Source organism: Typopeltis vanoorti, chromosome 10 (genome assembly GCF_054136105.1).
Source record: "Typopeltis vanoorti isolate ZY-2024b chromosome 10, IOZ_Tvanoo_1.0, whole genome shotgun sequence".
In the NCBI taxonomy this organism is placed as follows: domain Eukaryota; kingdom Metazoa; phylum Arthropoda; class Arachnida; order Uropygi; family Thelyphonidae; genus Typopeltis; species Typopeltis vanoorti.
The window spans coordinates 130,163,295-130,180,102 of record NC_143558.1 but is presented as its reverse complement, the minus strand read 5'-3'; the positions used below and the strand labels follow the sequence as shown (position 1 = coordinate 130,180,102).

Genomic DNA, 16,808 nt, shown 5'->3' with positions numbered 1-16,808 from the left:
TCCACAGTACTTCTTCAAGCTAATTACAAGTCTATTATAATTACTTGCCTTATAATAATCCCACATATATTCCCTTCTTCTTAATACTTTTGCATGCTTATTCATTCTTCATGTGAAGATTACATAGCTGCTCCCCCAACTAAGGATTATGTCTCAGTCAACAATCACATCCTAAGATGGCATTGGCCATATCAAATATTGATGATCCTATTGCAGAAAACTTTTTCATTTGGTAAGAAAGTAACTTACTTGTCAAGAAATTATATTCTCATTTAACCTTTTATCCAAGTGTAAGCAAAAAGTCTGCACATGAAATATCTTCACGAGTAGGCTACTTGTATAGAGAGGCTGATGACTTCACATCAGTTGCCTTAGTATCCCATGATGCAAAGCTCACTTCCTTTCACCATGATAATTTCTTTGATGAATAAGACCTATCACCATTACCAGTGGGCAATGTTCCTATCCATTATAATTAAAATGATATTATGTTGTCTTGTTTATCAGTAGCCATCCTAGATGTGTGTAAATAGATAACTGCTTGCACAATTATCAATTTATCTAGCATTCAACAAAATGTGTTTTAGTATGATGAATATAATAAAATTTAAGTACAGAACTCACTTCAGGTTTCTCTACGATAAAACTCCAAGAATCACATGGCAATATCTGCAATAGAGAGTCAACTGATTTGTATGAACCATAATGTGCAAGTAGCGGTATTTTTAATGGAAATATGCATTATATAAATTTGTTTCTAATAACAAAAAAATCAATGTAATAAATTTTTCAAAACCTTAATGTTTTTACTCTTCTCCCTAGTCTTATTATTAACTTTTCCTTCGAATGGTTTAAGGAGCTCTTAGATGCACAGTAAATAAGTAAGTATAGTAGGGTTATTTTGTATAAATTGTGGAGACCTCGTTATTACTCTCACTGCAGTTTTTATGCAAAATTAAGATTTTGTTGATAATTCCACAGAAATCAAATCAAAATGAGCACTTACTCTCTTGCGCCTTGCCGATTCTTCAGCCGTTTTGTAATCTGCAATAATTTTTTGAAGTCTTTTCTCTTTTCTGTTCTCCACTAACACTAAACCTTCACCAATAAGAATTTTGCCAACATCTTCTTTTTCATCAGAAGTCAAAAGTGTTACATATTCTACTGACCCAGATCTATATTCCGTGTTTAAGAGGAGTACTCGGTTATCTGTTTCTTGAAAGAATGAACTTCTAGCTTCTTCTGTAAAATCCATCTGTGTAAATAAAAATAAACAATAAATAATTCTAAATAAAAGTTAATGTATCAAATACTGCTGCAATATCTACAAACAAAATATTAGAATCAAGATTGACAAATCTCAGCATCTTCAAATAAAATACTCTCTCAAGTTTTTTTCTATGAATGCAAGTGTCAAGTTAAACTCTTGGTTTCAGAAAAAAGCATCATGCAAGTCATGCTGAACTGCATAGCATTTTGTCAGTACAGCTACATGCTGCAATCTTTTCAACGATGTCCACAATCTTCTTCATGTAGCTTCCTCAGTGAGAGGGTGCAGCACCATGTCCTTCCAGTTCTCTCTGTTGGTGGCTTTCCTTTTAGTTTCTGCATAGCCATGTGATCCTGTCCATGATCTTATATCTTCAAGCCATGTCCTTCGTTTTTTGCCTCTTGATCCTTTTCCCATAATTTTTCCTTCTAAAACTGTTAATATCCTCTGTCCTGCCAATCTCATCATTCTCTGGATCATTTCCTGTAATAAAGATCTCTGTGTTCTCATTCTCTGTAGGACATCTGTATTTGTCACATGTTCTGTCCATTGGATTTTCAGAGCTCTCCTATAGCACCACATTTCAAAGGCCATTATCCGTTGCCTTACTCGCTTCTTGAATATCCAGGTCTCACTTCCATATGTGAAAATTGGCGACACTAATGTTCTTATCATTCTTTTCTTTGTCTCGATACTCACAGAACTTCTGAGCAGATCTTTATTTTTCCAGAATGCATCTTTAGCTATGGCTGTTCTTATTTTTATTCCTTTATCTTGCTTTCCATCTGCAGTAAAGTAGGAGCCTAAATATTTGTATTCTGTTGTATGTTCAATTTTCATATTGTTTATGAATATTTCTGGGTGGATCTGCTTTCTTTTGAGATTTTCATATATTTAGTTTTTTTTGCATTAATATCTAATCCAAATTCTTTACCTTCTTCAATTAGTAGCTGCAGTAATTTGATTAATTTGTTTCTGTTTTCTGCTATTAGAATAGTATCATCAGCATATCTAAGATTGTTGTATTTTATACCATTGATACTAATTCCTGTTTTTTTGTTTTTCAATCTTTTTCATCACTGTCTCACTATAGATATTAAATAGATTTGGTGAAACGATACAACCTTGTCTAATTCCTCTTTTTATTTTCACTTCAGAAGTCTCAGAGTTAAACAGCTGCATTTTCTGTTTGGTGTAAATCATTTTTATAATCTTAAGTATATGATCTTCTATGTCTAATTTATCTAATATATTGAACATTTTATTACGTTTTACCCGATCAAAAGCCTTCTGAAAGTCTATGAAGCATATGGAAATGTTCCTATTTCTTTCAAGTGATCTTTCTATTAGTATTTTTAGTTCCAGGATAGCATTAATGGTTTCCATTCCTCTTCTGAAACCTTTCTGTTGTTCATTCAATTCACTGCTTATGGCTCTTTCAATTTGTTTGTTAACGAAGGTTAAAATAATTTCAGATGCATGGGATATTAGGCTCACAGTTCTGTAATCATCACAATTTTGTGCATTATGTTTCTTTGGAATTGGTATACAGATAGATGTTGTAAAAACTTCAGGTAATTGTATTGTTTTATAGATGTCCTGAATGGATTCCACTAAATAGTTATTATTGCCAGTCAAAGCTTTCAGCAGCTCAACCGGAATATTATCACACCCAGGGGATTTATTAGTAGGAAGATTCTTAATTATATGTTTTACCTCCTTTCTTGTGGGTAGAGTGGTATCTGTTGTTACGTTTAACTTAAGGTGTCGTGAATCATGTTACGTGAAACATGTTACCATTATCATCATTTAGAGATCTGATAAGTACTCCACCCATCTTCCATTTAGCTGTTCCTTATCAATGAGTATGTTTCCATCTTTGTCCTTGATGTTATTAGACTGTGTGCATTTTGTTTTTCCATTAAGTTCTTTCACTTTCAGGACTGCTTCTCTGGTTTTGTTCCTATTTTGTAATGTCCACAATACAATCAATAAATTATGGCAAACACAGTTTTCACTGCCAAAAATTTCATAATGTACACAGCAGTGGAGAGAGTTTTTTTCCCCCCTTGCAGTTTAAAAGTATTTAGTTATCATCTTGAAAGTTTAGATTTAACTCATTGAAAAACATGTTAAATAAGTAGGCCACACTGGATTGAGAATAAATATCCAATATTTTATTCCCAATACAAAAATCTTCTATTGAGAAGTAATAATTTTGATGAGAGAACTATGGCCAAGGTCAGTAAACAAAGGAAATGTCAGGAAATCACAAACTGTTCAACCACAGATCCGAGAACCTATTCTGGCAACGTGCCAAGAAAAGAAAAGTTACTTTTCTGGCGTGTAATAATAAACAACTCATCCCACAAGATGGATTGTTTATCCTATTACCGGAATGGATTCTCCTCCTCTTAACATGTGCAGAAGTGTCTAAGGGTCTCACATCTGTGGGTATACAGTACTGATTACAGAACACAAAATGACAACATGAAAATTACAAATTTAAACAATTTAAGGGAGATACATAAGAAAGAATATGAAATTAAAAAATATATATATATAACCTAGAATTAATTGTTTAAATTTTGAAATGTTATAATAGCTTAAATTAGTGTCACTTTTCTGAAATCTTCAAAATGATTTAAATAATCTATACCATTAAAATCAAAAATAACCTGAAACAAACTTTAGCAGTTAATAAACTTTATTACAATTACAACTATAATTACAAAGAGAGAGGGGAAGTAATTAGCATTGTTGTGAACAAGTTAGTTCAAGTTAATTTGTCCCAGTCATCTATGCATCTTTTCTTCACCTGTTTAGATTATAAGCTCATAGAAGTTTCAACTCTAGTGGAACACCCGCCCCCCCCCACCCAACTTAGTCATTTACCTCATATAATTTAGAACTACACCAATACCAAGTGGGAAAATCAGAGACTTTTACTCTTGCTGTTTTACTTATACTGTTTCTGTTCTGCAGATTCTGATATTTATTGTGACCATGCATGTCAGATCTTTATTCCTACTCCATTCTAATTCTGCCATACAAATGTGTAAACTCAATTATCCAGATCAATGCCTTTGTGCTAAACCTCTAGGGCCACCTTGCACAAAAATCTGTCCCATCATTAATACTATGAAGGTGCATTTGTATGTTCTTCACAGAACAAAAAAGAGGAAGAGTTAGACCTCTGATATAATTAGCTCATCCTTAATGATTATCTGAAGAGCATTTATAATTACATCAAGATAAGTGGCCATGCTTAGACACAGAAGGTAGGTGCAAATGCTTAGGAGTTCATTCACTAACTCTGGGGAAGTGCTAGAGATCAAAAGAATAATATGTTAGAGTGGACAGGTTACTATAATGAATTTCACTTAGACAGCTCTGATGCTACTGTTAGATCTTGAATGGGGGGGGTGGGGGGCTCTTTCAAGAAAAGAATCACTCATACAAGATCTATGCCAAACAGTTAGTAGATGAATTGTGTATATAATAGTGTATTTTATGCCTAAAGTATGAATGTTGTGCATGAGATTTAGATCATTCCTTTTAGTATTGCTTTGCTCGAGGTAGCCTGCTAACCTCGTATTGTACATAATTATTTGTAATCCTTTTAGCCTGATAATAAATATGTTTTCTTATGTAAGCCTGTGTGTGATCTAAGCATGAGACTGACTTCACCAATCATTAAATTTCGGACCTATGCGTAAGGGGAATATTTCAAACAGTTTTAGAGTTAATAGGCCATGACTGCAAAGGTTAAGATATCTATAGCTTCCCAATTTATTTTACAAATTTGGTGACATTTAATCTCTGGGAAACTTCCTTAGGATAAGAGATTTCTGTCTTTAGGCTCTGGCTGGCACAGCAAATCAAACAAATTTTGTCAGAGACCGAAAAGGGGAACGGCCCAGAGAACTAGTTTATACATAATCTCAGAAGGCATTAGAGTGATAAAATAGATAAAATAACAGAAAGTAACAACGTAACAATGGCGCAACCGGTAAGATGTATTTGATCCATAAAAGAGAGGAATTAAATCAAATACAGTGAGTTGGTTTCCGTCTCATGCGAAGAATCCAGGAAATTTTGGAAAGGGAAACTTTGAAATTTAACCTTAGTATAACAATGTAAGCTAAAAGTGTATGTCTATTCCAACGAGCTCTGAGTTAAGCGCTCTTCAGAGTTTTTCAAAAGTATAAACCCCCAACAAATTTTTCCTCAGTTCTCAGGAGAAGACACAGACAATGTGAGCGCTTTCTTCAACTATATAGAAGAGCTTAGGAGGATAGGGCGACAGAGTGACTTCCAGTTGGTTATACTGCTTCGCAGTAAGTTGGTTGGAAGAGCAAAAAGCTTCTTCTACTCCTCGCCGCTCCTAAAAGAAACTTTGGACTACCAGAGGTTTAAGGAAATCCTCATTTCCCAGTTTTCCAAGGCAAAAAACGTAGGGCCTAACCTCTGGAAACTCCAAAGAATGGCCCAAAAGGAAAAGGAAAGCGTCTCTGACTTTTATAACAGGAGGAGAAACGGCATCTGGATTGGGCTGTGTTTCAGCATTTTAGAGTTGGCTTAAGGCAAGAACTAAGGGAGACAGCATTTTGAAAAGAAATAACCAGTTTGAGGGAATGTTATGATGCCACACTAGAAAGAGAACAGCTGCTTGGGGACATTTGTCCCGGAGCCACTGTGATCCTAATCCTGTGAGGGAGGGAATAAAGAAAGAGAAACAACAGAAGGTGCAGAGAAGTAATGAAGAAAATAAAACTGAGTCAGTTTATAGTGTTGCTGTTGGTGCTTGTGACCTTAACGAAGTCAGGCAGGAGGTGGAGAAGTTACAACAACCACTCAGAGCGTCTTGATTCCGTGATCAGTCAGTTAACATTTGGCCCGCCCAGGAATCAAGAGTCCCCCTCCTTGCAAGAAGACAGAATAAAAAGTATTGTTAATAAGGAAGTCGAAAGGTTACAACAACCTATGTCAGAGAGGATGGATTCTGTCATGAAGAAATTGCAAGAAATGTCTGCCAATTGTAGAATGGATTCTCCTTTGTCCTTGGACGGAGAGAGTAAAAGAGGTCACCACCGAGATATTCCTAGGTATGCCAAATTATGGCACATTGCCCATGACTGTTTTGTTGCACTGGGAAGCTCGAGAATAAGGTATCAACCAGAGCAACACCGCACACTTGATTATCCGATAAAAGGGGAAAACAGGGCAATGCACAGTTCCCAGGAATGGTAATAAAGGGTAAAATCTCCAGAAAGGATTTCAAAGCACTCACTGACACTGGTTCCCAAGCCTCTATAATATCTGAAAGGCATATCAAGGAACTAGGGCCCTGTGTAAATGGTAGGATTAAGCGGTTGAAGAAATCAATTAGAATTTTAGGAATATCCCCCCCCCCCCAACTCATGCCACTAAGTTAGTAAGCCTGAGAGTGGGACTGCCAGAGTTTAGTTTCTATATGTGGCAAAACTTCTTGGTTCTACCTAAGAACTCACTCTCTCACATAGGATTGATTCTAGGGGAGGATTTCCTCAGAAAGAATGGATTCTCGTGTAACTACCACAGAAAAGAGATTCAATTCTTTTGAAGAAAGAATTTTACTCAGGTTAATCAGAACTCTAAAGATCAGAGAAAGGGAGACACTCCATTGCACAACAAACGTCAGTGCATAGAGAATGTTGAATTGACAAAATGAGGAAAAAAACGCATGGCTGAATCTCAGTCAAAATCTAGTGAGATTGCCTCATCACAGGAGAATGAAGAACCGAATACCAAAGATATTACTGAAGTTGAGGAGATAGATGGTAAACAAATCACGGGTGAGAGACTGAACAATACATGGGAAGAAGCAGCAGGAGATGACCACGTGCACATCTCAGAGAAAACAGGATGAGCAAAACAAAACCATTTTCGTGTGCCAAGTAACTACTGAGGGCTCAGAGAGTGCATCCTGACCCAGGTGAAGGTTTGACTTAAGATACATAGGCAGGAAAGGTCACCACCAGAGGAAAGAGGGAAAACTAAAAGAGAAAATTTCCTTGGGGAGAAAATTAAAAAAAAAAAAAAAAAAAAAGGGGGAGGGGAACCTTTGTTAGATCACGAATGGGGGACTCTTTCAAGAAAAGAATCACTCATACAAGATCTAACAGGAAGCAGAACACTGAATAAAAACATACTTGTGCTCCTAGCAATCAAGCTCATTTTATCAGAAAACATGTCATGTTTAACATAGAAATCGAGATAATAAGTCTGAGATTTAAAACTACGCTATTGAAATAATATGTTTGTGTTATGTATAATATTATATTAAATATTAGTATTAAAACTGTGTCCTATGCAAGAAAGTAAATGTACTGCCAACAAATGTCCAAAGGTTGCGAGGCTAACGGACCACTGGTGACGTAACTCCCAAAGATAGGGAATTCATAGAAGGTGAACGGGGCATGCGTTCCCCAAAAGGAGCAGACACCGTGAGGTGGAGGAATGATATCACCTTGTCGGGACAAATAGGGAAGCTCCGGTGAAAAAGATTCCAGCATGGAAAGAGGGCACTAATAGGGGAGATAAATATGGTTACGCAGGTCTGGTATCCCCCCCCGCCCCGTTTTTTCTGTTCCTGTTTCCCTTGTGCAGACCGGTGATGACCAGTATCGACTCTCCCATGGCTGAGTAATGCAAGTCCAGAAAGGCTATGCACAAGACAACGGCAGATCCCAAATGCGGGCCATCGGTGAAACTGTGCCAATGAAAGCAAAGGACTCCATTTGAAGAAGGTCAGGTTAAGCAATAGCAACCTACGTGATAAGCGAATGTCCAGCAAGAAAGAGTGGCCATTTCAAAACAAGCACGTGACCTCCAAAGTGGAAGCAGTTTGCAGCAGCAGTGATATCCCACAACAAAGGATGGACAAAGGGTCTCAACATCAACACTACAGAGTGGTAAAGTACTGTAACTTTTCTTGTTTTTTATAGATAAAATTTTGTGAAATGGAAGGAATAAGAACCTGGCTGAAAAAAGGAGAACTTTAAAAGATAATACATGTTCAGGGACCCTCTAACCTTATTGGACTAGCAGTCTGAGAACCCAAGTAATGTGTGGTTCCAAGAATATTGTAAAGGGATTGTTAGGTAATAATTCATAAGTTCAGAATTAGAATAGTCTTGTACCATATGTGTACCAAATTGTATGTGAATAATATGCCAAACATTTAGTAGATGAATTGTGTATATAATAGTGTATTTTATGCCTAAAGTATGAATGTTGTGCATGAGATTTAGATCATTCCTTTTAGTATTGCTTTGCTCGAGGTAGCCTTCTAACCTCGTATTGTATATAATTATTTGTAATCCTTTTAGCCTGATAATAAATATGTTTTCTTATGTAAGCCTGTGTGCAATCTAAGCATGAGACTGACTTCACCAATCATTAAATTTCGGACCTATGCATAAGGGGAATATTTCAAACAGTTTTAGAGTTAATAGGCCATGACTGCAAAGGTTAAGATATCTATAGCTTCCCAATTTATTTTACAAATTTGGTGACATTCAATCTCTGGGAAACTTCCTTAGGACAAGAGATTTCTGTCTTTAGGCTCTGGCTGGCACAGCAAATCAAACAAATTTTGTCAGAGACCAAAAAGGGGAACAGCCCCAGAGAACTAGTTTATACATAATCTCTGAAGGCACTAGAGTGATAAAATAGATAAAATAACAGAAAGTAACGACATAACACTATAAAGCTTTGGTTGGGTCGAGGATTTAGAGACTGAGAGTTTAATTATTACAAAGACTGCATCCTAACCATACACTGGTTAGGATGCAATCTTTGTAATAATTAAACTTTCTTCCTTGCTTCTTTATACTGCTTACAAATCAGTCCAGAGATTGCAAATTCTCCAATTTCTACTAAGACATCCCTTTGCAGCAAAGAAAAAAAAAAAAAAAACTGTTTGCAAAATTAACAGTTCCTGCAGAAATCCTTAATCATGCAAGATGGGAAATATAAAATTAAAGAAGGTGAACTTAGTGATGTTTGCTTATAACAAATAGAAATCAGGTTTAACTACAAATATTATGTTGATACACCACACCACGAACTGGTACAAAGCCATACAAGTTCCTGGATCACTTAAGAAATTTAATGAAGTTATATTCTCACAGTGAACTCTGAACAGCAATCAAGGTTTGATTTTGTATGAAAACTGCTTGAGATATTACAAGTAAGCATTTGACCTGAATTATTCCAGCAATTACTGGAAGACAAAGCATAAAGATGATCGCTAATAATTGTTGCAGTACAAGACGAACTTTCAACTAATTAACAGTTCTTGTAAAGTATATGGACACATCAATCTTCTTTCCATTTGTATTATTTTTTGGAGTTATTTAATAACCACCTGAAACTACATACCCTTCCGTGATAGCCTAAAGATAAGAAACTTTTCCAAAATTATCCCACTTTTCTACAAAATGTATTAGCACTATAATAGCTGTCATGTAGCTATCAGTAATTTGGATAGTGAAATCAGAGATCAAAGTTCATGTGACTAGCTTTACTTTGTTTATATATTAATGAAAATAAACCTATATTATGAAATTTTTATCTAGGATGTTATAAAATGTTGATATAAAATAAGTAGTATAAAGATTCATATTCGTAAGCAGGAACATTCTCCTTTGCATTTAGTGACATGACTTTTTAAACTAGAAAATATAAATACATAAGAAATTACATCTTTTGGAGGCTTGATGCATGCAAGGCCATATTCGTGAGCAGTTGCAGGAAGATTCCTATAGGCAGATGGAAGAGCAGCCAACTTTGTTTTGTCACTCACTTCCCTCTAGAAACAAAGAAACATTTGGTTTGTTTTTTTTAATGCTGTAGAGTAATTCTGATTGAAATTACAGAAAGATTTCATTATCCCTCTATAAATATATAAAACAAAAAATGATAACATACTTTACAAAAATCCATCATGCATTTAAATTTATAATAAATAAAATACCATAAATTAAATCATAAAAAGTTAAAATATAATGATCTCTCAATTATCTGACCTTTGAATGAAAGAACCTTCAATGAAATGACCCTTGAATGAATTAGTGTGTCAACTGACTTTTGGCATAGCATCAGGCATTTGTACCTTCAATTATGTAACAGACAAATTGTTTTCCTGTTATGGTTTTATAACTGAAGGATTACTGTACATTCAAAATATATCCCAAAATTTGAATTATGAAACTGCACTGTTGCAGAAACTGATTTTCAAGAAAGAAATTATTCTCTAGAGATCTGAAATGTGGCACCATTCTTCTTTCAATGCAGTCATCATTGCTGCAGTTTCAGGAAAAGCATTCTGATATCACACGTCACATCTGGCATATCCACTCATTCCAAAAGGTGTTCTTAAATAAAATAAAAATTCCTTCTTTCATAAACCTAGCTTACTGCTTTAAGAGGGATGTCTGACTACTATTTTGAGAATACAGAAGACATGTATCAACATGTTGAGAGTATTCTTCACAATGACAACAGTATCTAAGAATAGTCAATGAGACGTTATTAGACAGACTGGACATCACCCCAACATTTCTTAATAAAATAAAATTTACATTAGCATATAGTTTCACTTATTTCTGACACACTGCACAGCAATAGGGAGCATGATAAATTGTAAACGAATCAGAGCAAAGAGAGAAGGAGAAGCATTGTTTCTACTCAAACACAGGAGGCTATTTTCACAAGTGAAGTTAAGAATAAATGAAATGACAGTTTACATCTGAATGGTAAATGCACAATGACCAGCATTATTGCAGAGTCAAAAGCAATGGAATATACTGAAATGCCTCTTCTGTGGGTGAACTGAGACAAACTTCTTGACAATGGCATGTCACACTTGCTTTGAGACTGTAATTTTTTCAGTCTCACTGCATCACATCGAATAAAATAACACTACTGAATTTCTGCACATCTCTGCCAGTATAAATATTACCTCTCTAGGTGGTATCTATATAGGTATTATTTCTGAGAAAATTCCCATGTTAAAAATAAACTATTATTTTAATAGCTAATATAGCCTACTTTCGTTTAGGAGTGCCCCCCCCCCCCTTTTTTTTTATAGTCATTGGCTCTTTACCCAAAAAAAAAAAAAAAAAAAAACCTAGGGCATTACTGAAGTATTATAAGACTAATATATGAAAAATAAAAATTATATGAGATATTTTGGACATACTATGGATGTTGTTTTCTGTCTTCTTATTCTGCCGATGTGCCTTCATATGCTCTTAAAGGAAGGTGTTTTTTTGGAGGGAAAGAAATGTGGAGAAAATATTTGAAAAAACTAGGGGTTTTTGATAAATATATAATATTATTATTATTAAGGGTGAGTAGAGAGCGTTTTGGAGGAAGGGATGAGAGAAGGATCTGAAAATAGAAATTATTTTTTGGGGAAGAGGAGATTTAGGGAAAAAGTCAGGGGTGGGAGTTACGAGGTGCGAGGCCATTTCATTTCAACAACTGTCGTCTTCGGAAATTGTGGGAGAAGTGGATGCTACGTCACGTCGGTTAGGTGTTTCTGTCTTTGGTGTACTTGTGTTGTCTCCTATTGGTCGGAGTCGTGACCTAATTTTTATGTTGTGGAGCTTCCAACTTTGGTATGTGGTGAACACCAGTTTATAGTCAGTGTGTTTGAAAATGTATTTCTAGGCTTTGTATGTCTTCTGGATGTATGGCAGTTTGATAATTTTTTGTGTTGGGTAATTCTGATTTCAAAAAATTTGTGTTAACTTTTTTATTTCTGTTTTGAGATAATTACAGTTTGTTGAAAACTTACAAAACTTGTAAGCATTTATGAATTGTGTTAAGATGACTGATTTTTTAATCGAATAAGGATGGTTTAAGTTAAAATGGAAGTAGTTTCCGATATGTGTGTGGGTTTGTGGAATATTTTCGTTGCTATTGGTTGTACGTCCTGACTAATGTCAAGTTTAGGAAATTGATGGATTTTGTTTGGTTTCCAACTTTAGTCTGTTGTTATAATCGTTAAGGGACGCCGCCTGTAAGGTGGCGATGCTTGTTGGTTCTCCAATGCATAGAATATCGTCCATAAAATTTGAATCCAAAAATTTGGATGTATATGTTGTTATTAGAGCTGAAAAAGTTTGCCGAGATTACTAGTTTGATTAAGTTTATGATATTACTGGGTGTTATCATAAACCTAATCAAACACACACTACATTCACGAAGAAAATTAACACCCAGTGATATCATAAACCTAATCACTCTAGTAATCTCAGCAAACTTTTTCAGCTTTAACAATATGTACATTCAAATTTTCGGACTCCTATGAGACAAAACCTCAGCGGACATTTAGCTGAATTGTTCCTAACACAAATAGAATCCCTCCTACTCAACCCCCCACCACCAGCATCACCTTTTATGGTCAATACGTGAACCAACACGCATCACCACCTTACAGGCATCCCTTAAAGATTACAGCAACAGACTAAAATGCACCATAGACCAAACAAAACAAGACAAATTCATCAACTTGACATTAGTCAGAACAAACAAAATAGCCACGAAAATATTCCACAAACCCACACATATCGGAAACTACCTCCATTTTAACTCATACCATCCTTATTCGATTAAAAATCAGTCATCTTCACACAATTTATAAATGTTTACAAGTTTTCAACAAACTGTAATTATCTCAATACAGAAATAAAGAAGTTAACACAAATTCTTCAAAATCAGAATTACCCAACACAACTTATAAATTACCCCAACAAAACAGCCAAAACCAGGCATAACAAACCCGACAACCAAAACAAACTTCCCAACACAAAAAATTATCAAACTGCCATACATCCAGAACACATACAAAGCCTACAAATACATTTTCAAACACACTGACTATAAACTGGTGTTCACCACAAACCAAAAATTGGCAACACTTCTAAAACATACAAAGCCTCACCCACACACACACAAAGAAATATTAGAACACCACAATGTTGTTTACAAATTTCCCTGAAAAAAAGACTGTGATGTCACCTACACAGGTTCTACCATCAGGTCTTTATGGACAAGACTACAAGAACACTTCCGTGACTGTAGCATCCCTATTCCAGAACATTTAAACAATAAAAAACGCAACCACCAAAAGAAAAACAGGATACAAAGTACAGGAAAAACTGAAAGAGCGGTCCACACCCTTGAACAAAAACACACCTCGCAAATCAGATAACGGTCCATGCCCTTGAACAAAAACATACCCTGCAAATCGACAGGGTCATAATATTAGACATACAAGACAAAGAAACAATGCTTAGAATATCAGAAACAATAGCCATAAAATGTGAAAGAAACTCAATAAACGTCCACCAACCTTACATCATCTCTGTGAGTTGGAAGCTCCACAACATAAAAATTAGGTCATGACTCCAACCAATAGGAGACAACACAAGCACACAAAAAACAGAAACGCCTAACCGACCTGACATAACATCCACTTCTCTCACAAATTCTGAAGACGACAGTTGTTGAAATGGCTCGCACCCTGCAACTCCCGTCCCCGACTTTTTCGCTTAAATACTCCTCTTCCCCAAAAAATAATTTCTATCTTCAGATCCTTCTCCCCACCCCCTCCAAAACGCTCTCTACTCACCCTTAATAATATTGTACATCTATCAAAAAACCCAGGTTTTTTCAAATATTTTCCCCACATTGCTTTACCCCCCCCCCCCTCCTTTAACAGCATATGAAGGCACATTGCCAGAATAAGGAGACAGACAACAACATCCAAAAAAAGGCATGTCCAAAATTTCTTGTATATTTTTTATTTTTCATATATTAGTATTATAACACTTCAGTAATGCCCTAGATTTTTTTTGGGTAAAGAGTCAATGACATAGTAAAAAAAAGGGGTACTCCTAAACAGATTTTCCATATATTTATTTATAGAGGTTTTATGTGAAAAATATGAATTTAATAGTTGTTGGCATTACATACAAGCAAACGTATCCACTAATTAGTTTCATGCACTAAAATAACATCCAAGTTACTTACAAACCTATCCAAATTACTGGTAGCCTCATAGATCTCTGAAAGGCAGTTCTTGTGGTCTACCTATAGAGGTAAGACAAGCAGAAGTTCTATTCAACCTGCTGAGAACATTTTGCCAAAAGTAGCATACAGAAAGGAAGAAAAGCTGGAACTTTCCCATTATCCATCTATGACAAATCACATAATCAAAATGGGATGCTACTATGCTCTATGTAGAAGAAAGCTTCTTTTCTCCTTGAATAAAATAATCTACTGGCATCACTTGCCTGCCTTGTTCTCAACCAAAGCAAAGGACTTAACTTAAAACGATGTCTGGAAGTCATTAATCTCTTAATAATCCTAACAGATAGATGATGCATACCATGAATCACGTATGTCTCGTTCTGATTGTTACTATTACAATGGTATATCATAGATTTCTTTTATTTGTAATTCTTCTTAATAAATCACCATAATGAAATCACTGGTCCTTATTACATGAAATTGTAATAAGGCATGTGTATGTTTACTTGTATATAAAATAACCTATCTGTATTATATCCATAACTATCCGCTATCAGATAAAAGAAACCTTATAGGTCATGAAGGCTTGGTTGTGGTCTGAACAAACAAAGTCTGTCATCTTTTGGAGCCAAGGGTAAAAATGTGCTACTGATGATAGTGACCTATCAATTAAATGTGATTTAATTTATTTAAATGTGAATTTTGTCTGAGAAACATTTATGATTCGAAATGATAGATATCTCAAAATATTAAAATTATAAAAATTAAATATAAAACCAGTATAAACTTAACAAGAACTATCTTTCTCAGGTTTTGACAGTGGAAGTGACTTAGTCATAGCAACATTTATGTTAAAAACTAGAATTAGAAAAATTAGAAGACAGAAGTATAACCTTACACAATTCAAATCAAATACTACTAAAGGCATGTTTAAAACAAATATTGCTTTTCTTTTTTCCAAAATCCCTGCTGACACTCTTGATCCTGAAGATTACTCATGCCAACATTTTTGAAGGACAATCATTGAAGTAGCTGAAAATATCCTAGGAAGAGAATGCAGCATTGATAAATCTTGAATTACCCAAGAAATAATATCAGAGAAGAAGATTACAACCAATTGAACACACTGGGAACAATAATAAACAGTACAGTTATCTGAATAAACAAATTAAAAAAAATAAAACTTGAAAAAAACCAAAATCCAAAGAATGCAAAAGAAATTGAGAATATTCTCCATAAGAATAAATACGCAAGTTAAATAATTTAAAAATTACCTAAGTTTTTTGTTTGTAAGAGATGGTGAGGATGGAATAAATATTATTGATTATGAAAAAATATTGAAAAGATAGTATGATTACTCAAGTAAATAATAAAGTAGGGTTCCTTCTAAATTACAAATTTAGAAGGAACTATCCCAATGATAACAGCAATTTTATAAGCTAGGTTTTTAATTCTTTTTCCCCAAGTAAGCAAACAGACAAGTAAGTCAAGTTAGCAGCTGCATGTAGTGCAACACTAGGCAACTCGCTGTAAAGGTGGAGTAAGCTCTGATCACTTTCCTTAGAATTTTCCCCTAATGCAAAGCACATTTCCTTGCGGAGATGTATGATGATATGCATTAAGGTAATGGTCACCACCCATACCGGTTTCGACCTTTATTGAGGTCTCATCAGTGGGAGCCAGACCTAAAAAATGCCAAGGGTGAAGTAACACAGAGCTTATAAATATTTTACCTAAACAAGTTGCCATAAGGTGCTTTGACCTCATTACATAAAAATCTCAGGATGAGAGTAAGATGTAGAAGGTTTTTTACCTTGGGTATATATTATGTTAAAGATGCCAAGCAATTTTATAAGCTAGGTTTTTAATCCTTTTTCCCAAGCAAGTAAACAGACAAGTCAAGTCTGCAGCTTAAAGAAGGAGGGAGAACCTATTGTTAGTGCATCTCAGAAAATAAGCCAGCAGGGGTGTAGAGCACAATTTTTTTTTTAATTGGAATAATTCTTAAAAAATTAAAAAAAGAAAACAGCAAAAAGTGCAATAATTTTGGGACAATTAGTCTTATCAGTCATCCAAACAAAATATTTTAGACATCTTACTCTCATGAGTATTGAAACAAAAATAGAATCCATAATTTCAGACATCTGTGTTGGATTCAGAAAAAACAGGAGTACAATAGATCATTATTTACATTCCATATCTAATTACATTGCATGGCGAATAGTGTGCATTTACAGTGCACCCTTCACAGGAAAAAACAAGAACTAGAGTGACTGCAGAAACAACTGTGTGGGTATAGAGGGTGAGAAAAAAAAAAAAAGAATTCTGAAAGCATGAACGTGCAATAAACTGCAAATAAGGTACAGTATTGTATGAAGATTCGATGATAAGAGGTATACTTAATGATCAAATGATACAACCATGTTTCCCAGGTGCAAAAATCAAGAAT

The 16,808-nt window shown here is 34.9% G+C and overlaps 1 protein-coding gene across 1 annotated transcript in view; it reads right to left on the bottom strand.

Annotated features, from left to right (window-relative positions):
- Tudor-SN (Staphylococcal nuclease domain-containing protein 1) overlaps positions 1-16,808 on the bottom strand; it is a 271,338-nt gene that overhangs the window by 14,032 nt on the left and 240,498 nt on the right. The window contains exons 16-17 of the mRNA XM_090399685.1: positions 10,020-10,127; positions 1,007-1,255 (exon numbers count right to left, since the gene is read on the bottom strand). Coding sequence (XP_090255811.1) covers positions 1,007-1,255; positions 10,020-10,127 — 357 coding nt within the window. The remainder of the gene's footprint in view (positions 1-1,006; positions 1,256-10,019; positions 10,128-16,808) is intronic.